Source organism: Fulmarus glacialis, unplaced genomic scaffold, assembly GCF_000690835.1.
Source record: "Fulmarus glacialis isolate BGI_N327 unplaced genomic scaffold, ASM69083v1 scaffold4550, whole genome shotgun sequence".
Lineage (NCBI taxonomy): Eukaryota > Metazoa > Chordata > Aves > Procellariiformes > Procellariidae > Fulmarus > Fulmarus glacialis.
In genome coordinates this window covers 84,989-99,651 of record NW_009189422.1, presented here as the reverse complement: position 1 = coordinate 99,651, position 14,663 = coordinate 84,989, and the positions used below count along the sequence as shown (strand labels likewise).

The window sequence follows — 14,663 nt, the reverse complement described above, 5'->3', positions numbered from 1 at the left end:
GTCCAAAGTCAATGCTCTCAACATCAGCAATGTAAGAGAATAAAATCATTATGCGTGTGAAGCATTATTAAATTAAGAGTATGACAATTGCTCTTCCAGAGTAGGTTTTAAGAAAAGGCATTGGTATCGGAGAGTCTTGACTGCATGTAAAAAGGGTGATTAATTTTCTTTGCAGAAACATTATCAGAAGGCCTGGGATGAGGCCAAGGCAAAAAGCTATGACCTAAGAGCTGATGCCATTCCCATCAAACACGCCAAGGCTTCCAGAGACATTGCTAGTGAGGTACAGTCTTGCCTTAATGTGGTTGCTGTGTCTGTCTCTTCCTGTGTCCAGCTCAGCAGAAACAAGTGAAATTCAGTGCAAAGCGTTGACAACTTAGGAAGCTGAAAGCCTTTTGTTCATCAGTCACGTTCAGGTGAGCAATGTGTAACTGCTTACATTATTTCTGCATTTCTAGTACAAGTACAAAGAAACGCATGAGAAGCAGAAAGGCCACTACATTGGGTGCCGAACTGCGCAGGAGGATCCCAAACTGTCGTGGGCTGCGCGTGCCATGTTGCTGCAGAACGACCGAATTTACAGGAAGGCGTACCATGATTCAAAGGCCCAGGTCCACATACCAGTTGATGCGATGTCAGTGCAGGCAGCCAAGGAGTGCCAGACACTAGTCAGTGATGTTGACTACCGCCAGTACTTTCACCAGTGGACCTGTCTTCCTGACCAGAATGACGTGATCCATGCAAGGAAGGCCTACGATCTACAGAGTGATGTGCGTATGTGTAGAGATGTGGTTGTTACTTCTGTTGCTATTTAATATATTATAGCCTTATTTTGATGGTTTGATATTATACAATCACAAAGGATTTATCTTTAGACTGTTTTCGTCATTTCTTCATGTTACTGCTATTTGCTCTTTTTATTCTTTAAAAAGTATTGGTATTACTTCTAAATTTTGTAAAAGCTTTAGTTGGTGTCTGCTATGTTACATATGCTTTTGGAGTATTGTGATTTGGAGAGGATGAAGGATTTGTTTCTCTTACTTTGATGGGACTTACGAAATAACATCTGTTTGCTACTTTGGAATCAGGTGGCTTTTATTACTCCTGTTTATCTGAGTCGACTTGGAAATTTATTTAATTGCAAGAAAAGTATGTAAGATAGCAGGTAAGATGTTTTAGTGGCTGATTTCAAAGCAGGAGGAGTCAGTGCAGCTGTTTTCCTGACTTGGGTTTGCTGCTTATCAGTCAACATCAGTCACTCTTCCTCTGTTTCGATTATGAGCTTCAGAGGTGAGATTCATGTTCCTCGCTGAAGGATTTACTCGATTAAAACTTAAATAATGTTGCCTGATACCACTTCAGGAGTTATGCCAGTTAGCTCTAGTCCCCATTATCTCTATAACCCTTTTTTCCCTCCTTTTTGTCAAATTTCCTGGTGGGCAGCTTGGTTTTTTGTTTGGACTTGTAAATTGTTGAAGTGACTAGAGGAATAAGTATTTTGGAGGGTACAGGAAGACTCTTTTAAGATCTTAATACTCGTCATCATTAATGGCAGTTCTGTTCAGTACTTAAAACCTGGTTCCCAGATTGTACTTTACTTACTACACTGAACATCTCTTGTATATAAAAAGGATTAATCTAGCTCTAGCTGATTTGACATTTTCTAAAACATATACTGCTTTCTATCATTCAAAATAATTAAGACAGTCATTTTAAACACCATGTTTTCCTTTTCTGACCATGTCTGATATAGGCTGTCTATAAGTCAGACCTAGAATGGCTCCGTGGAATTGGCTGGTTGCCTAATGACTCTCCGGATGTTAAGAGAGTGAAGCATGCCCAGGATCTCCTGAGTGATAATGTGTATCGTACACCTATTGAAAGCCTGAAATACACCAGTGTTGTTGATTCTCCAGACGTTCTTCTTGCTAAAGTGAATGCCGAACAAGTCAGCATTGTACGTTACAATGTTCTTAAAGTTGTTTTGAGGCTATAAAGAGTTAAAGAGAAATCTCCCTGCTAAAATATAAAATTGTTCAGTGGTATTTTAAGTCAAGTTTAATGCTTTTCCAGACATTTTATTTTTTAGAGATGATAATTGAGGAGAGATTATGGGATTTTATGTTATTGACAAGTGAAATTCCGTAATTACAATATCATGAATGAAATATTTTAACAGCCAAAATACAAAGGAGCCTGGGAAAAGGACAAGACTATGATCCATATTATGCCAGACACACCTGAAATCAACCTAGCCAAGGCTAATGCTGTTAATTATAGCCAGGTATGCTTATCATTCTGTTTTCTACATTTCTATAAAATAGTACGTATATCCTGTGAATTTAACATTCTAAGATGTTACTTACGAAGTTGAAGATTAAGTCACGTGAATCTCATTGAAGTCTGTCCTCATACAGGGCTTGCAACATTCCCTTCCCTCTGCTGAATATTCTTAAAGTATTTAGACATTTTAAAATAAATGCTTGCATACAGCTGTTTAAAAATTATTAATATCATGCACCATTGAGATAGTATTTTGTTGAAATGGATGAGAGCCCAAGGCATATAAATATTTTCTAAACTTTTACAAACACCCTTCTATGCAGTATAGGTTGCAAAACTGATGTTGCAGGTACTGTACGTGTTTGAAAGGCAGTAAGATTTGCAGCAGTATTTATGGCTAGGAGCAGGAATAATGCATAAAAGACTCTCACGGTATTTCAGGAAACAAATGGCAGTAAACTATGTGTTTCTTTAATGGCAAATGCCAGAGTATGTAGCATATGTGTGACTTTTTGCTGTCGTTTCAGAAACTGTATAAAGATGCTTGGGATGAGTTGAAGACAAGTTATGATTTGAGAGCAGATGCAATCCCGATCAAGGCAGCCAAAGCTTCTAGAGAAATTGCTAGTGATGTAAGTGCCAAAAGAGGCATCTAGCTCTTCACATGCTTTAAGAGCTATTTCATGGTAACTGTTAGTAATGGTGATCTTTGCTCTTTACCCAGTATAAATACAAACTGGATCATGAGAAGCAGAAAGGACATTATGTTGGAGTTCCAAATGCAAAAGCAGATACGAAAATGCAGTTTGCCCTCGGCATAGGCAAAGTTCAGAGTGAACTGGAATACAAGAAACACTTTGCCAAATGGAAGACACAGTGCCACCTACCAGTAGACATGCTATCTATCCTATCAGCTAAACATGGTCAGTCTTTGGTCAGTGATATTGATTACCGTCATTACTTGCATCAGTGGATCTGTCTTCCAGATCAGAATGATGTCATACAGGCTAGGAAAGCCTACGATCTTCAGAGTGATGTAAGTTAACATGAAAACTTAGCTTAATTTATTGCTGTATTGTCTCTTCTTAGTCTGCTTCAGCTCTAAGTAGTGGGAATCTTCTGCTGAATTCAGTGAATTGGCTTTGCTGTTTATTAGGAATGCAAAATATACACCACTGTTATATATTGCCAAGTTTGAACTGTGATAAATTCAGATATAGTGCTCATGTTGGAATTACTGCTCTCCTTTTAACCAGTGGAAGTAAGTGCCATTATTTTTGAATCTTGCTGGATTGTACAGGGAACTGTAGCTAACAGCAAGGACCCTATTTTGTTTTCCCAGGCTATTTACAAATCTGATTTAGAATGGCTACGGGGAATTGGATGGTTGCCAAATGATTCAGTTGGAATCAACCATGTCAAATATGCTGGAGATCTCTTGAATGAGGTAACAAAATATTTTTCAGTACTAAAATTTTTAATGGTTAAATACATCAATATTTTAAAATAATAAGTACAACTGGAGTATTTCCACAGTATTCATTGTGTATGGAGAGTTTTTCTTTCCATGTAAACTTTTTTGTCTTGTCTATGTATTCAGAATTGCTATGTTAGCTATAAAATATTCCAGTATAATTTGACTGTTCATCTTTTCTCTTGTATAGAGAAAGTACCGTACAAAAGCCGAAACTCTTCCATTTACTCCAGTGGCGGACAGAGTTGATTATATCACAGCAAAGAATAGCGGTGAAATTCTTAGTGATGTAAGTTTGCTAGCATGTTTCTGCGCTGTTAACTTGGTCTGTATATTTACATGGTAGGATTTTATCTTTGAAAGGATATTTATTTTATCTTCAAAAAAAATGCAAAAGAATTCTTGATCAGTCTCTGGGAATTCTGTGAATGTATGACATAAAGAACAGGACTTCATCCATCACTTATGAGGGAAGAAGCTGCTCAAGCAGAATAACATCTTTCCTAGACATGTGAAAAGCCAGTGCTAGTTCTGTAACCAGTCCCTTCTTTCAGTCTTGGCTGATATTGTTGATGATCATTGACAACATTAACATAAATAGCCACTTGCACTCTTGCCACTTGCAACCATAATGTTTAATCCTTCTCACTTACACCAATATGAGTTTACACTTTTTAGCTAACTGCTGTGTAACAATAAACATGAGCAAAACTGGTGTGCTGTCAGCTTGCCATTCTTTATATGCTTTTGAAGGCTAGTCTGTGCAGAGCTGGTCTGTGAACATGAAATGACATGACACCCTCTCAATTCATGAGTTTGTGTTTCTTCTTTGCGATATGCTTCTGCTAGAGAACAGGCCAAGCTAAACACTTACATTAACTCAAACACTGGTAAAAGGTTGGCAATAACAATGATACGATTGAATTGAATGGCATACTGCTATGCAACCACATACACACATTTGGGTATGTCCTGTGCTTGGGAGAGTGACTCAGTGTAGATATCTGTGGTTGGGAGATGCTAGAATGCTGCATTCACATAGAGATCATGCTGAGTAAAGAGATTTGCTCTTAAAAAGCTTAAAATCTATTGCCCTGGTTCAAACACTTCTTGCTTGACTATTGGCTGTACATCCCTATAGACCAAACAGGTAGCATAACTTTGACTTCTGAAGATCCAGAAATCCATCCAGCTGCCTTGGAACAAGTTTTCAAAATTTTCTCTGAGAAATTTTGTAATTTCTTGTCTTGTATGATTTCCTTTTTTAAAAAATACCCATTTGGATGTATATTTAATGTGTCATGTCTAATAGCCTTGCAAATTCAGGGTTTTATACATTATTTCATGCATAAAATATGGGTTTTGGTATGATGTTTTCCCAATTTTGTGATGGTGCTGCAAGGCAGTCGTTTCTTTCTCTGTTCTAGATTAAATACCACAAAGCATGGAATGAGGTCAAGTCAAATTATACTCTAACAGATACACCACAGCTAGATATGGCCCGAGAGGCAGCCAGAATTCTTAATCAGGTACGTGATCTCTCCTTGACAGTTTCTACTCACATTAATAACTCTTTCGAGGAATTTAGAAAACTTGCATTATTAAGAACATCCTAAAGGAAGGATTTGTTATTCTTGTACTTAATATGGGTTACATATATACGATAACAATTACCATTACAGTAGCGTTTAATTCCTCCTCACTTTTATTTTCCACAGAATTTATACAAGGAAAGTTGGGAGAAAGAAAAAGCCACTGGTTACCTCTTACCTCCTGACACGGTGCAGATCTGTCATGCCAAACACTCAAATGATGTCCAAAGTGAGGTAATAATTTTTCTCGTTAGGAAAGCAAGTGCTTGGAAGCCTGGAAATGTTAAAGGCCTTGCAAATTCAACAACAGACATAAGAAGCTTTCCATTAGGGGTAACATCCAGTAGACTTTTCATGACCCATGAAGTCCACTGTCCTCCAAACAATTCAGCTTTGTTATTATGGGTTTTGCAAATATCAGTGCTGAAAGGTCAGATTCTCCTTTCCACCTTCACTTTCTCCAGAAACAGTCCTTTCAAAATCAACTAAAGTGGACTTCCATATTTTATAAATGTTAAATAATTGAAGTGATATTATGATTATAATATATAGCTCTGATCTCACTTTTTGGCATATTATGGAGGTTTCCTCCTTTAAAAACTAAGATGGTATGCACATTAGATTTTAAACTTTTGCACAATGGATGTTGAAATTATTACATGACTCTTAGTTTGAATATACATTTTATCAAAACAGTGTGATGTAAATACCTTAAATAAGCATCCATTCTTCAGATAGTCGCAAATAATTTGTTATAAAAATTTGTTACAAAACTGAGGCTAAATGCACTTATTAGCAAACATTTTCTAACAAGGCTTTCCTCTTGTGTTGAAAATACTGTTTACTGAAAAATGGTAGCATATTAGACTAGAAAATTACATATTTTGAAGTGGAAGGACTATACAAAGTAACATTACTGTTTGTGTCATATTTTTATCTGGTCATGTACTGAAAATCTAAGACTGCAGTTGACAACTCCCTGTCTCATTTATTCTTTGTGTTGACAAAACCATAGCTGTTCACAGGTTAAAAACAGAGCAGATATAATCGGTGCTGATTTTATACATATTTCTCCCCTCTTCCATCAGCTTAAGTACAAAGCTGACTACGTCAAACAAAGAGGTCACTATGTTGGAGTTTCCAGTATGAGAGATGACCCAAAACTGGTGTGGTTTGAGCACGCAGGCGAGATCCAGAATGACAGATTGTACAAATCAGACTATCACAAAACAAAGTCCAAAATTCACATCCCTCCAGATATGGTGTCAGTTATAGCAGCAAAGGAATGTCAGACCTTGGTCAGCGATATTGACTACCGCCAATACTTGCATGAATGGACATGCCATCCTGACCAGAATGACTGTATTCAGGCAAGGAAGGCCTATGATCTGCAAAGTGATGTAAGTGATATTATACATACTGTGTAATTTCCACTTAGTTTGGTCTAAGTATATTGTCCATATTATGTAAGACTGAAAAATATCATCCTGAATTAAATAATTTCTTTTCTTTTTTTATTATCTTTTATGACTTAGAATATTTATAAGTCTGATTTGGAATGGCTTCGTGGCTGTGGTTGGATTCCTCTGGATTCAGTGGAACATAAGAAAGTTAAGAACGCTCAAGAACTGATAAATAAGGTAAGAGAAGATATTTTAGCAGTTATGCGATTAGCTCTTCTTTCTCATGCACAGTGTTTAAGAAAGTATTTCATCTCTTTGCAGAGAGCATATACGAAAGAAGCCCTTGACAACTTTTCCAATTATACCAGTGTGGTTGACACTCCCGACATTGTTTTGGCAAAGATTAACTCTGTCAATCAGAGTGATGTATGTACTTTTTTTAAAATACAAACTGTTATACTACTAGAATTAGTAGATGACTTAATTGCTTTTGCTAAACTATACTGTTTAGCCTTATGTATGTGTGTGCATGTTTCATTAATAATAGACTTTTACTGGGGTAAATAAGTTTAGTGAGAAGTGATATAAATGAACAACACAATATCGCTTTCCAAAACAATTTTGTATTTTTCTGTAGAAGAATATAGCATGTCCCTTATATAGAGTTTACATAGATTTTGCTTATAGTAGTTTAAAATTGAGTCCTGTTCTTGGTGAACAGCAGTTAGTTGTATAGTGCTAGTGGAGTTCCTGGTGTTGCTACTAACCTGTATTTGCTGATCAGTATGTTTAATTTCACTAGAATACTGTGTGGATTTTGTGGTGTGACATACTGATGACATTTGTCTGTGTACTATAGTGGTTGGAATGTACTATACCATATTACTGAAGATATGATAACAGAAAATTAATGTCTACTTCTGATAGATGGACTAGCTGGGATAATTTATTTCTCCTGTGGAATTAACATTGTGTTTGTTTTCTTTCGTAGCTAAAATACAAAGAAACATTTAACCTTGAGAAAGGCCAGTATATTGGGTCTGATGATACTCCTGCGCTGAACCATGCCAAAGACATGTCCTTACTATACAGTGATGTAAGATTCGATAAATATCTAACTAAGCTTTAATTCGTTTGTTTTGAAAGCAACAGAATGTGGAGTGGACTTCAGAAAACTGTTCTATTTCTGTTTCTGTCATTAGTCTACTGGGTGGCACTGGGAAAGTTATTTAATCTCTTTTTTCTTCAGTTTTTCCCAGTTTGGATCATTGGGATAAGGATAATTTTTTTCCTTGTTGAACTAATCTTAAAGCATTGCTGTGTGGTGTTTGGAAGTAGTACTAGCAGCAGCAGCAGCAGCAGCAGCAGTAGTAGTGGAGTTTGTGTGTCAAAACCAACTTAGAATTCCATCCAGTAATATCTTCCTAGACTACTGATGAAATTTTAATTTTTTTTTTGTAAGAGAGGAAAACTGTAGATGATTTATATTATTAAGCAGCTACTTTTGAGTAGTCTCACTAATTTTAATCAGAAATCTCTATTTTTTTAAAATGTGACCATTCATATGAGTAGGTGCTTCATAATTTAGTCTGAAGATAGATATATTTAATATTTAACAAAATATGATGTATTAGTAAAGTGCCACTGACACAGTTAATGCTCTTATAATAAACAATAGTATCACTTGAAGATTTTTCACAATTTTGAACATGTATCTACAAAATTATCAATGTCAATTCTATACTGCACTTTTAAACAAGAGTTCATACCAGTTCTATCATTTTGGATATTTTTATTACTCTTCTGGATGAGAAATGTTGAATTCCAAATATGGTAAAGAAAGCAAAGATCAGCTCAAGTTTGTGCTCAGGTACATTCCTGAATTGGAACACTTACTCTGTTTGCCTTACTCACACTGAGTAAGTGTTCAAAATGAATATTCTTCATTTACTTTATTGGGACAATTCATGGAATAAAGAACTACTCTATAAAAGTAGTCATATTCCATGTGCGTATAAATGGCAGACTCAGGTTTCTTGACAAGTATAATGGATTTTTTAATCAAAACTTCTATGTGTTTTGTTTGTCTAGAAACTTTATAAAAATGCTTGGGAAATTAGCAAGCCCATTGGGTATACTTTGGATGAGAAATATATTCCACTTGTTGGAGCGAAGCGTGCAAACTACATAAATAGTGAGGTTAGTATGAGTGAGTTTTCCATTCTTTCTCTTTTTTTTCCCCTATATGTTGTTTGGAATGAACTTTAAAATTTCCACATGAATATTTTGCAGCTTAAATATAAGGAAATATATGAGAAGCTGAAAGGCCATTACCTGGCTGGGAAGGAGATTGGCGATTTCCCCAGCGTCATTCATTCGCTAGCATTCCAGAAAATAAGGAGCGCGGTAAGGAGAGAATTAGTCTTGCTGTAGTATTTTCCATTTTCTTTATTTTAGTGTGACATATTTAAACATAAATAATGCAATGCTTAATAACATCAGTAAAAGTGTTTTCAACATGTTTATGTTTCCTGATGGTTATTTTGTACGTGGGTTGAATAATTGAACTTGAAATGATTTAGGAGATTAAGAAGGGATTTGTTTAGCTATTAGACATACTAGAATAGGGAAAAAACCTTTCTTCTATTTCAGTTTAAGAATCTGAGCAATAAGAAATACTACATGACTTGGGATTCTTTTGCTTTACAAACAAATAAAGTGTTAATTTTGAATTGAGATAGGAATTTAGAAACTGGAAAAGTAAATGCATGTTTGGTGTTTTGTTATTATCACCACTGCACATATAGCATGTCATGCAGGGCATGAAGTTAGTATAATCCCAAATATTCTGTCTTCATTCAGACAGGGAGATTTAACTAGATTAAAAACATGTTTGTAGCATATGACTTTTTTTATCTTGAAGTCATATTAATTTTCTCACCAGCTGTTAAATCTGCAAATGAAGAAGGTCATTCTTGTCCTTCTAGAAGCTCATCAGAATAAATGGTGATTAATATAGAAGTTAAGATTTTATCCTATTGAATCCCATGGGATCTTGGCTACTAAATCCAGAAAGCATGCCTCAGATTATGTTATAACCTGTAGCCTATTAGAGTCAAAATTATGTGGAAAACCACTATTCTCTCTTCTCGCCTTTTCTCCAATCTTTCCTTTTTAGTTGGCATACAGAAAGAATTATGAAGACACCAAAACAAATGTCCATATTCCAAGTGACATGATGAATCACGTGCTAGCCAAGAAGTGCCAGTATATCCTCAGTGATCTTGAATACCGAACTTACCTCCATCAGTGGAATTGTTCACCTGAAGAAAATGATGTTATTCAAGCCAGAAAAGCCCAGGAAATTTTGAGTGATGTACGTGTTTCATTTATTTGTTTGACTTTTTAGTAACGTTTCATGGAATTTTTTCCAAGGTATTTAAATATAAAATACTTTCAAATATCTTTCATAGTATTTAAATATGAAATTAATAACCATGGTCTTAGATTGTTTAGTAGTTTAGTGCCGAAAATTACATTTTTACAGTTTTCTTCGGGACATTTTAATGGTCTGGTTATTTATTATTCATTTATAAATTGGAAAAATTTAAGTTAACATTTATGAAACCTTCCCAAAGGTCACTGCTATCAACACTTAATCTCTCTTTGGCTAGATGAGACAGTATAGAAAGCTTACCATCTGGCACATGTAGAGAAGAGATGTGGATGTGCCATGGTACAGTCAGAATGTTGCTGCACTGCAGCGATCATTATGTATTGTAAATGGGAATGTTGTAATTTGCACAGGGGCCAGGACAGGATCCACAATCCTCCTGACTCCAGTGGGTCTGGAAAAGACTTCTCTTCATTTGTTTGGGGTTGTATCAGTCCACAGAGTCTGTGCTGAGTGAATGGCACACTGAACCATGACTCTTTTTCATATTACATAGTCAAGGGTATAATCAACCTTCCTAATAAAATTTGATGATGTGTTAATTGCCTGGCCTATTACTATGCTGTATTATTTGGTTTAGTTTCCCTTGCAAGTCCTGTGAGTAAAAGTCATTCAGTCAAACCATGAGATGGGCTAGTCTTCTCTGTGCTCACATTTAAACTTCCAAATAGATTGGAATTACTGAATGAGTCTAGTTCAGATTCAGTAGTAACTTTCTGCACTGAAGTGAAGATACTGAATATAGAGAGGAAACAAATACTACTTTCTTCAAGCAGAAGGCAAATTTCTTCCTAACTTTATAGTCTGTTTTCTTCCATATAGGTGTTGTACAAAGATGACTTAAATTGGCTGAAGGGACTTGGATGTTATGTCTGGGATACTCCACAAATCCTGCATGCTAAAAAATCGTATGACCTCCAGAGCCAAGTAAGCGTGTTTTCCTCAAATAAGTAAATATTTATAAGATTTTTTTCTTCCATTTATGATTCACTGGGACTGACACCTGTCCTAGTCCAGAGCAGAATGAATTAATTCCTATTACAGAAATATTTTGTTCAAACTATTATAATACTCTTTCCGTTTCGTCTGTAGAGACATGATCACTGTAGTTATTGAAGGAGCAGAAAACTTAAGAGAACGGAAGGACAGCAAGGTTGTGGTTTTTAACAGTGAGAAGATAACACTTTGTCTTTCTGTATGCCACCCTGTGCACAAGATACCTCAGTGAGACATTTATGTTTGGAAAATAGTGTCTCTTGCCTCGCTGATTGTACTCTTAGCCCACTAGATGCTATACAGTGATGTGCAATTTTCATTATTCCTTTGTTCATACTGGCTATGTATTAAATATTTCTTTTCTATGGCCTGTCACTTTTAAAGTTGGTCTTAACTGGACCGTAATCCTGGGCTTCGGTTGTCCAGAACTGATTTTAAAGGAAGCTGGCAGGGAATTTCCCGATCATTTTAAGCGTTAATATTTTTTTGTTGTTTGGTTTTGTTTCCTTAGATAAAGTATACAGCTGCAGGAAAAGAGAATTTTCAGAACTTCGGTGTTGTTACTGACACGCCTCTCTATGTGACTGCAGTGCAGAGTGGTATAAATGCTAGCGATGTGAGTCTCCCCACTTTTTCTACTCAGGCTTTTCACTGTGCTCCTTCTGAGAATTGAAACAAGTTAACTAAATCTGTCTTTCATCTTACAGGTGAAATACAAGCAAGATTACCACAAAACTAAGGACAAGTATACAACTGTGACTGAAACAGTGGATTCTGAAAGAGTCCAAAATTTGAAACATCTCTTTAGCAATGTAAGTGTTTCTACACCTTTTTTTTCTCTTAAGGTGGTACTATGTGGGATTTTTGTTTTATTTTGTTTGTTCACTCTGTTTGAAGATAAACGTCCAAACATGGAGCTTATCAAAGCCAGTGATAGCCCTCTGCATTGCTTGAGTATGGGGAAGATGCTGTATTTCAGGCAGAGGGCATATTTTCTAAGTGTAGTTCCAGTCTTGTCAAAATACATGCATTAATAAATGGATTCCCTGAAGAAAATTGCACCTGAACAAAATTAAGACCTTGTATGAGAATGGACATGAATAGTTAGAAAGCATTTTTGTCACCCTTTATGTGCACTGTCAATATTAAACTAGTGTACAGCCTCTTGATATTAAATAATAGTTACGGCGTGTAAATCAAAACAGAAGGGCTTTTGATTTCTTATTGGTTGTTGGTTATTACCCAAGAAAAGAATTTTTCCACTCACAGAGACTTTCTGTTTCCCCATAGAATCTCTACAAGAAAGCCTGGGAAAAAGTGAAAGATACTGGCTATATGATGCCCTCTGATGCTGTATCCCTAGCACGTGCGAAAGAACTGAAGCATAATGCTAGTATTGTAAGTGAATAAAATACTTTCTTTTTTTAATCAGACCATCAATTCTAGCAATGAAATCCTTCATGCCTTGCATATACTATAGGTATAAAAAAGTTTTTTTAAAATTATCTTCTATGTTTAATTTAGATATAATATGTATCTGTAGATAATCAGTTTTCTGTGATAATCGTTTGGATAACAGTTAGAGTGTCCTTTGCTGCTTCTTTTCATGTAAAAAAATATGACATTTTATAGTAATAGAAACTGTTTCTTGAAAATGTCTGGTTAGGTTTTTTTTTTTAGTCTAAATTGTGTAAGCATCCATGACAGAAAAACACCAAATGTCTTTAAATGATGCTTTACCAAGTACAGAAGAACATAATCTTATGCTTTACTGAACTGAGGCTTATGAGAGATCACTCTCTTCATGGATATCTTTAAATGAAAGAGCTGGAACAATAAATAAATAGCTTATTCTACACTTACTTATTTTTAAAGTCTTCTAGTCAGCTGTTGTTATTTTTACAATGTGATAGTTATGATATGCTTTCTTTGCCATTTAAAATAGAATAGAAAATGAAGATCCTGCTTTAAAGGCTTTCTCTGCTTGTTGGACTCAACTAAATATTTTGCCTACTGACAAATTTTGTTCCAGAAATACAGTTGACTCATTGGAGTCAGTTATTTGTGGCCTTTCTTTGCATCTGCTTAGGTAAAATACCGAGAAGAGTATGACAAGTTTAAAGCACTGTACACACTGCCCAGAGGTGTTGAGGATGATCCCAATACAGCAAGGTGCCTTAGAGTTGGAAAGCTTAATATTGATGTAAGTGTTGTTTTCTGATGTGTGTTTTCCTGATAAAACCATACTTATCTCAGAAGAGGCTACTCAAAAAATCCACATGCCTTCATTCAGATATCACATTTACACATGCTTTTGACAATGTTCAGTATTTGCTAAATTCTATAATACACCTACGTATGTCTTTTCAAGCTTGCGACACAACTGCTAAATTGCATGCATGGCTAAACCTTTAGTGTAATATGTTTATGTATAAAACGGAGCACTACATAGTCTACCTCCTTTTAACATGTGAGTACAATGAAAATTTGACAAATCGTATTTTATCACCCTTGTTAAGGTTCTGCAAATTATTGATAGAGCAGACAAGATGTAAATTTTAATCATAGCCAAAGTGATTGCTCTCCCACTAACATTCCATGAAAATATCAATAATTTTGCTTCAAATTTATCAACAGTTAATACTTCAGACTATTTGTCAGCATTATTAATGTACCGCTTTAACTCTGCAGCGTCTGTACAAGGAAGTCTATGAAAAGAACAAAGCCAAAGTCCACATTATTCCAGACATGGTAGACATAATTTCTGCTAAGGATGCACAGAAGAAAGTCAGTGAAATTGATTACCGCACACATCTCCATGAATGGGTCTGTCTACCAGATCTTCAAATCAATGCCCATGTTCGAAAAGTAACTGATCAACTCAGTGATGTAAGTTCACAGATCATGTGTTTGTGGCTCACTTTTTAAAAAGATTCTTGCATTTATGCTCTGTTAGAGGACATGATTTAGCAAAAACTTTGTTGGAGCACTCTGAAGTTCCCACTTGAATCCGTTGTATTATGCACTGCTAAACAGCATCTGTATCATGTTTTTGTTACACTTGGCAATAAGTGCGTAGTTGAGATGTGACTTAGTATGCATAATTTCAGTGTTATCAGTGTAGGCATTGGGTCATAAGATTACAGTTCTACCAGTTCAGCCATCCCTGTCTGTAAATTGTCCTTTATTATTTGGTTGCATAAGATGTGGAAACTTTGGAAGTTTGAGAAAATCCTGGTGGTGCGCTTGCCTTGCATAGGTCAGCCCAGGAGTAGGTCAGCGATCTATCAGTAAATCATTGCCCAGTAGGATATGCTAGTAGTTTTTTTAAAAATCATTGGGTTTTTTTATTTATTTGCCAAACTGAATCAACAAAGAAAAACTATTTAAATTCCAAAAGGAATTGTTTTGATTTTCTCAAACCAAAAAAAACCTCAAAGTACTGGAAACCGTACTTGCCA

General features: G+C 35.6%; 1 protein-coding gene across 1 annotated transcript in view; it reads left to right on the top strand.

Annotated features, from left to right (window-relative positions):
- Positions 1 to 4: 4 nt before the first annotated feature.
- Positions 5 to 14,663, top strand: part of NEB (nebulin) — a gene marked incomplete at its 5' end in the record, with an annotated part of 61,903 nt that continues 47,244 nt past the window's right edge. Inside the window, 24 exons of the mRNA XM_009581839.1 lie at positions 5 to 31; positions 176 to 283; positions 459 to 770; positions 1,754 to 1,957; positions 2,180 to 2,284; positions 2,811 to 2,915; positions 3,008 to 3,319; positions 3,626 to 3,730; positions 3,948 to 4,046; positions 5,185 to 5,286; positions 5,476 to 5,583; positions 6,438 to 6,749; positions 6,885 to 6,989; positions 7,074 to 7,178; positions 7,744 to 7,848; positions 8,844 to 8,951; positions 9,045 to 9,158; positions 9,931 to 10,128; positions 11,029 to 11,133; positions 11,714 to 11,818; positions 11,910 to 12,014; positions 12,493 to 12,600; positions 13,292 to 13,405; positions 13,894 to 14,091. Coding sequence (XP_009580134.1) covers positions 5 to 31; positions 176 to 283; positions 459 to 770; positions 1,754 to 1,957; positions 2,180 to 2,284; positions 2,811 to 2,915; positions 3,008 to 3,319; positions 3,626 to 3,730; positions 3,948 to 4,046; positions 5,185 to 5,286; positions 5,476 to 5,583; positions 6,438 to 6,749; positions 6,885 to 6,989; positions 7,074 to 7,178; positions 7,744 to 7,848; positions 8,844 to 8,951; positions 9,045 to 9,158; positions 9,931 to 10,128; positions 11,029 to 11,133; positions 11,714 to 11,818; positions 11,910 to 12,014; positions 12,493 to 12,600; positions 13,292 to 13,405; positions 13,894 to 14,091 — 3,369 coding nt within the window. The remainder of the gene's footprint in view (positions 32 to 175; positions 284 to 458; positions 771 to 1,753; positions 1,958 to 2,179; positions 2,285 to 2,810; positions 2,916 to 3,007; positions 3,320 to 3,625; positions 3,731 to 3,947; positions 4,047 to 5,184; positions 5,287 to 5,475; positions 5,584 to 6,437; positions 6,750 to 6,884; positions 6,990 to 7,073; positions 7,179 to 7,743; positions 7,849 to 8,843; positions 8,952 to 9,044; positions 9,159 to 9,930; positions 10,129 to 11,028; positions 11,134 to 11,713; positions 11,819 to 11,909; positions 12,015 to 12,492; positions 12,601 to 13,291; positions 13,406 to 13,893; positions 14,092 to 14,663) is intronic.